Consider the following 6,863-nt stretch of genomic DNA (forward strand, 5'->3'; position numbering starts at 1 on the left):
AAATTATAAAATTATTCTAATTTATAAAATATTTTGTCTGAATCATCTCCTGTCCTGCTCAATAGGAGTAAATAGAAGTCTAAAAAAATGGAAGAATATGGCAAATTGGTGATCACTTATTGGTAATTGCTTAGCGTAAACAGGCCTTGAGCAAGACATGTTCATCCATTGATCAGTATCCGGTGAGATTCTGGGGAATAGATTGTTCTAATGTAACCATACAGTGATCCTATATGTGTATAGGGAAAAGTGCTCTGTGTCTTCTCCCTATTCCTGGATGTCCAGCTCTCTCTTTCTATTGGGATTAAGCCTCAGTCCAGGATGCATTAGAAAAGTAAATAGCACACACCCTTCTATTAAATGGACCATTTACTTGCATAGCTCTAAGGGACTGGACATTGTGCTGGGGAAATTAACACCTTTTCAAAGCAAAAGCTGCTGATTGTGTGAAGCTCTGGAGGTGGGAAGAGAATCCAAATGGTTAAAGATTTTGGGCAGCCTTGTCCCTGGGGGAGGAGTCCTGCACTGATGCTACAATCTGCAATTAAAGATGAACTTTGTGTGAACTAATTTATCTGAGCAAGGTAAGAAAAAAAAGGGGGCAGACCTGAAAGTGCTATATAAGGGCGACACTGGGGTCTGCAAACAGTGTGTAGGGGAGCCCAGTACTGATCACAATCACTTACTATCGACATGGAGCTGTCCACTCTGGTCACCAGTGCCCTGTGCACCTTGGTACTACCAGTCTTGCTGCTTCTCACTGCAGCCAAGTTGTGGGAACTGTATTGTTACAGCTGTAGAGACACTGGCTGCCAGAACCCGCTGCCTCCTGGCACTATGGGGTTACCTTTCTTTGGAGAAACCTTGCAGATGGTGCTACAGGTAGGTGCATTCCTTAGAAGACGTACATCAGCGCATGCTAGTATTTGCAAACTGTATCTGTTTTGTATCCTCTTTGTGGATGCTTTTTATTGCTGCAGTAGGTGACTGTGCGCAGTGCACCTGCACTGGAACAGACAGGTTATAGCCAGGTGCAGATGCAGACGGGTTTAGTACAACGGGGAAAACATGGGTTGTGATGTATTCCTCTGGACAATTGCTTGATCGCGTGTTTTGTCTTATTTCCAGAGACGCAAATTCCTCCAACTGAAGCGCAGAAAGTACGGGCACATCTACAAGACGCATCTTTTTGGAACTCCCACAGTGCGCATCATGGGCGCAGAGAATGTGCGCCAGATCCTTCTTGGGGAGCACAAGCTTGTGTCTGTGCATTGGCCGGCTTCTGTCCGTACCATCCTGGGGTCCGGATGCCTCTCCAACCTGCATGGCAGCCAGCACAAGCACATGAAGAAGGTGAGTGGATCAGGATTTATAGACAGCGGATGCGGTTCCCGTGCGTAAATACGCGTGAGAGCAGTGCTCAGATTCTAGATCAGTTATTATATGATGTAGGTGCGATGTATCCGGATACATTTGGGTGGCTTTATGTTTTTCTATGTCACAGTTATTGTGTGTGGAAGCAGCGCCATCCTTTGGCCTGTTTAGAAACTGCAAATAACCTGTTGCTCCTGGGTCAACATGTTAATTGTGATCCACATTTTCTATAGGATGTAACTGAACTTTTAATGAAGTCTTAGTGCAGCTCTCTGGGTGGTTCTGATTAATCCATTTACTGCATTAGGCTTGGGACAGGGAGGGGCACTAATCCCTTCCCCAGTGTGCAGCTTCCAGGGGGGGTAACTCATTTACCAACAAGGATTACTTAGATATGCAGCAACCTTTTAACCTCTTATTAATGAAAAGTCCTTAACATATTGTAATGTCATATAATCCTCCGGAAGAAAAAAATGTTGGTGGCTTGGTAGTAACAAGTCTCTTCTCCTGTCTTAGGTCATCATGCAAGCCTTCTCCCGGGACGCTCTGGAGAAATATGTGCCAGTCATGGAGGAGGAGATGCGCAATGCCATTCATCTGTGGATGCAGAATGATTCCTGTGTGCTGGTTTACCCAGCCGTCAAGCGCCTCATGTTCCGTATAGCCATGAGACTTCTTCTGGGCTTTGAGCCTGAACAAATGGACCCAGCGCATGAGCAACCACTGGTGGAAGCATTTGAGGAAATGATGCGGAATCTCTTCTCCCTTCCCATCGATGTCCCATTCAGTGGCCTCTACAAGGTGAGCGCTAAGGATTTTATGATGTCTTGTGTTTTTAGAACTTGTCTAAAAGATTGTAATAGTTTTTATTTATTTGCATCGTTTTAGGGTCTGCGAGCGAGAAATATAATTCATGCTAAAATTGAAGAAAACATAAAAGAAAAGTTGCAGAGGGAGCCAGAGAACTCTTGTAAAGACGCCTTGCAGTTGCTGATTGACCATAGCCGGAAGGCTGGAGAACCTGTGAACTTGCAGGTATGTATCTTAGCTTGCTTCTCCTTTAAAATGTCTACAGCTGCATCGTAGGCTTGTGATATCACTTAAAGTTTCAGTCTAATAAAACGTTGCCATTTTTTTTTCTTTTCTTTAGGCTTTGAAAGAATCCGCGACTGAACTGCTGTTTGGTGGACACGGCACCACAGCTAGTGCTGCCACATCTCTCATAACGTTTCTTGGACTTCACAAGGAGGTTGTGCAGAAAGTCCGTCAAGAGCTGGACTCTAAGGTAAGATTTTCTTGACCTTGTTCTCTGTGGGTGGTAATAAAATAGCTGCATAAATACCCAGTGTCATTGCCATGTAGTGCACGTTGGCAGATATCAAAAAAGGAATCTGGGTTTCAAAAATGCTAGAAGTGGCATGACTTATTGTAAATTTCCTCTTCACACACATTACATTCTCTAACCGTTTGTATTTTGCTTCTTTTATAGGGTCTCTTATTAAGTAATCCTGAAGAAAAGAAAGCGTTGACACTGGATGTATTACAGCAACTTACATACACCGGCTGTGTCTTAAAGGAGACCCTTCGTCTCAGCCCACCTGTTCCTGGAGGATTTCGAGTTGCTTTGAAGACTTTTGTCTTGAATGTAAGTCTATATACATATAAAATGTGAATTGGGTTAATATATAGCCTTCACATACACTGTATTCAACCATAAACCTACTTGAATGGCATCAAAGCTTCTTGCCTACATATTAAGTAACCTAATTGGGTCTATGAAATTTTTATAGAAATGGGGTAATGTGAGCTTCAAAAGGTAACACTTCAGCCGACTCAAAATAAGTAACTTGGCTAGAAATTCCAAAATGCTGGATAAAACCCTTCTATGAATTTAGATGGCATGTGTCTCCTCTCGATCGGCCCGCACACTTGTTTCTTTTGACAGACCTACAAAGGGAACCTGAATTTATTTGAGGGCTAGTATTTATTAGAGCTATTGTAGGAGGTGGCTGTTGGCTTTATTTTATTGTATGTTCTTCTGAATGTAGAGTGCACTACTCTTTGATCTAACCCTGGTAAGTTCACAAGGTCCTTTACAGCAGTGAACAGAACATCTGACAACTTGCAGGCAATTTCATGCTTGTCAATTGGCTCATGGTGACCCTAATTGCAGGCTTTTTTTTTTTTTTTTTTTTTTTTTTCTGTTTTATAGCATCCTGTAAGACTGGCCAGTGCTGCATGTCGCACCTACGTAGTGTTATTACCTGCGTTACCTTGCCTTGGTTTTTATGTATTTCTTCTTTCTTACAAGGGCTATCAGATTCCGAAGGGCTGGAATGTTATATACAGCATTGCCGACACACATGATGTTGCTGAGATTTTTCCCAACAAAGACGAGTTCAACCCCGATCGTTTCTTAACTCCATTCCCCGAAGACTCCTCCAGATTTAGTTTCATTCCATTTGGAGGAGGCGTGAGGAACTGTGTGGGCAAAGAGTTTGCCAAGATCGTCCTGAAGATTTTTATCGTTGAGTTGTGCCGAAACTGTGATTGGGAACTCCTAAATGGGCCACCAACTATGAAGACTGGTCCCATTGTCTATCCAGTAGACAATCTTCCCACACAATTCAAACCATTTAAAAGCACAGTTTAAGAGCCAACTCACTCATGTAAAAACACAAAACTATATATATACATAGCATCTTACTGTATATAGCTGCTTTTATAAATCCATTTATTTTATATTTAATTTGTACAGTACTGTAGTTATTTATATTGTGTCCGTAAAACTTCTGAGCACTCAAAGTGGGCATCTGCCCATGATATATGTAGATAAATAAATTGTATTAAAAGCCCTTTTGCATTTATCATTGGGCAATATTGTATCTTTGTACATTTCTGTATATATATGAATTCCATGTGTTACAATAAAGCCTTGATCTCCAAGAAAAGTTGTATGTTTCCCGTACTCTTTTACACCCTGGATATTTTGTATAGTCATCTGGTTATAAGGGTATCCAGTTTGGACCCCCATAGATGCCCTGAACCATTGGCTGTCGGTAAAGGGTATTGACTTGGACCCTTTAAGTTTGGCAGGAACCCTTTTTGGTTATTCGTTTTTATAACTTTGCAAAATCAAAGCACACTTTTGTAACAAAGGTCATGCTTCTCAAGAAAATCTCTGCTCGTATTATGACAAACAACTTGAATATCGAGTATGTCCATCCAACAATGGGGCAAATAGACCCCTCCTAATAAACTGGTAGTAATTTTTTTTTTTTAATACAATACAAATCCATTGCATGCAAACTAAACTCTGTCTTCGAACGTTCATGTTTACTCATAATCCCAAAATGAATGAACTGAAATAATTCCGGGGAGGAAAACGACTTCTCTACATCAACACCGCCTGACGTGACTGATAAAATGGCCTTGTCCTGACCTGCTGAACCTTTGTTAACCTTCGTGAAAGCTTAGTCCTGTCACTCCTATCTCTATGAGCACATCTCGCAGTGAAGGCTAGACATTAACCTCACTAGTTAAACTTGCTCGTGCCGTTTTTTTTTTTTTTTGTTTTGTTTTTTTTTTTTTTTCCCACTCCTTTTTTTTCATAACCCTGACTGTACCCAATGTACGTCATTGTATGTAATGTCGGAATCTGCATTACATACAACATCTTAAAACCTTCAGGATGCAAAGTAGATAGGATGATAATGGGGCAACCTTGTTACTTAGTCCTTTATCACATGGCACAATTTGTTTGAAACCGGGACTGTCCTCTACACTTCTCTTTTAGGATCTACACCTACAAAAACTACCATTTTGCAATGTGTGAACATACAACCTCCCTAAACAGTGGATTTGACACATTCATAAAAATTAGGTCTACTAAACAACTGACCCCTAAAGATCCTTTAACACAGGACAATATTAGTCGTGAAAATGAGCGCTGATTAACGGGACAGATCGCCGCTAGTTTGCTCCTTTCGCAAGGAGCAATGATTGGTTCTGTATGGGGACCAGCGATCGTTGCTATGATTGTTCGCCCCACGTATTTCCATCATGTTGACAGCACAGAGAGATGTGCCACCGACAATGATATTTATTGCTGCATAAACTATATGATCAGCTGATGAATGACGGTTTGCTCGTTCATCGGCTGATCGTTGCCCTGTTTACACAGGTCAATGATGAGGAATGAGCGTTCATATGAACGCTCGTTTGAATGATCAATGGCCATGTCATAGGGCCTTAAATTCCTAGCTAACTGGAATTTATGGACAGCCTCGGTACACGCTGACCCCCTATTTTAACCCAACTTCCTAGGTGATCTCTACAGGTCCGTTTTTTATTTGTTATATTTTGTGGCTAATCCTAAGGCTAAGTTCACACTAGCCTTAGTATACATTTACCTCTCCAGTCAGGGAAAGGGAGGATCGAAAGTTTAAACGAAAAGCAACGGTTCCGTTAGAATTACCTTTGATTTCAATGGTAATTCTTTTGTTTCAGTTGCTTTCCGTTTGTCTCCGTTCGCTAGGTTTCAGTGTTTTTTCACGGAAACAAAAGTTCTGCAGACTGCACTTTTGCTTCGGTCAAAAAAACGGAAACCTAGCGAACGGAGACAAACGGAAAGCAACTGAAACAAAAGAATTACCATTAAAATCAATGGTAATTCCAACGGAACTGTTGCTTTCCGTTGAAACTTTCGATCCTCTCTTCCTCTGACAGAGGAGAGGTAAATGTATACTAACGCTAGCGTAAACTTAACCTTAGGATTTAGTTCAAATTGGATAACTGAGATGTCTCTAAAGGTCCTTTTACATGGATCAAGAATCGGGCAAGCGAACTCTCATACGAACGCCCATTACCGATGGTTGCCATTTGCAAACAGGGCAACGATCAGCTGATGAACGAGCAAACGCTTATTTATCGGTTGATCGGATCTTTTATGCGGCCAATAAAATGGTCGCTAGTCGGCAGCACATCTCCCTGAGTAAATAGGCGATCATACAAAAAAAAGTAAGCCCCCCGATATTGCATTGTGATGTTGATTGTAGTAGTTTCCCATCATTTTTGATGAAGTAGACAACTACAGACACTCTTTAGTAGAGGCAGAGTGAGATTACTAGGATGGACAATTGACAACCACAGTTAATTATTGATGCATATGCCAATCTTTTTATGCTGACAATTGCAGTGTGTAACCGATACCTAATGTATTTCTGTAAAAAGTAACGCTTGGTGGAATGTGTGTCATCTTAAAGACTATGTACACCTTTGGAAAAAAAAATGTTTTAATTAAAAATGTGCATTAGTGTGTTTGGTGCATCTTTCTAATTACATTTTATTAAAATTAATTTTTACTTTTTGAGATAGAGCTGCTTTGTATCCTGTATACAGAGAAGCTGTATCTAGCGCTGAAACCTGTAACCGTCAGGTCAGTGGCACAAACGGGTTCAGTGTCAGTGGGTCGGATCAAGCTGTTACTG

General features: G+C 41.2%; 1 protein-coding gene across 1 annotated transcript; it reads left to right on the forward strand.

The window, feature by feature from the left end:
* Positions 1–672: 672 nt before the first annotated feature.
* On the forward strand, positions 673–4,274 carry CYP26A1 (cytochrome P450 family 26 subfamily A member 1). Its single transcript, XM_075842401.1, has 7 exons — positions 673–882; positions 1,129–1,353; positions 1,891–2,175; positions 2,263–2,409; positions 2,525–2,659; positions 2,864–3,019; positions 3,686–4,274. Exons 1-7 carry the CDS (start codon positions 694–696, stop codon positions 4,025–4,027), a joined length of 1,479 nt encoding a protein of 492 aa, XP_075698516.1. The 5' UTR covers positions 673–693; the 3' UTR covers positions 4,028–4,274.
* Positions 4,275–6,863: the final 2,589 nt, after the last annotated feature.

This window comes from Rhinoderma darwinii, chromosome 11 (assembly GCF_050947455.1).
Source record: "Rhinoderma darwinii isolate aRhiDar2 chromosome 11, aRhiDar2.hap1, whole genome shotgun sequence".
In the NCBI taxonomy this organism is placed as follows: Eukaryota; Metazoa; Chordata; class Amphibia; order Anura; family Rhinodermatidae; genus Rhinoderma; species Rhinoderma darwinii.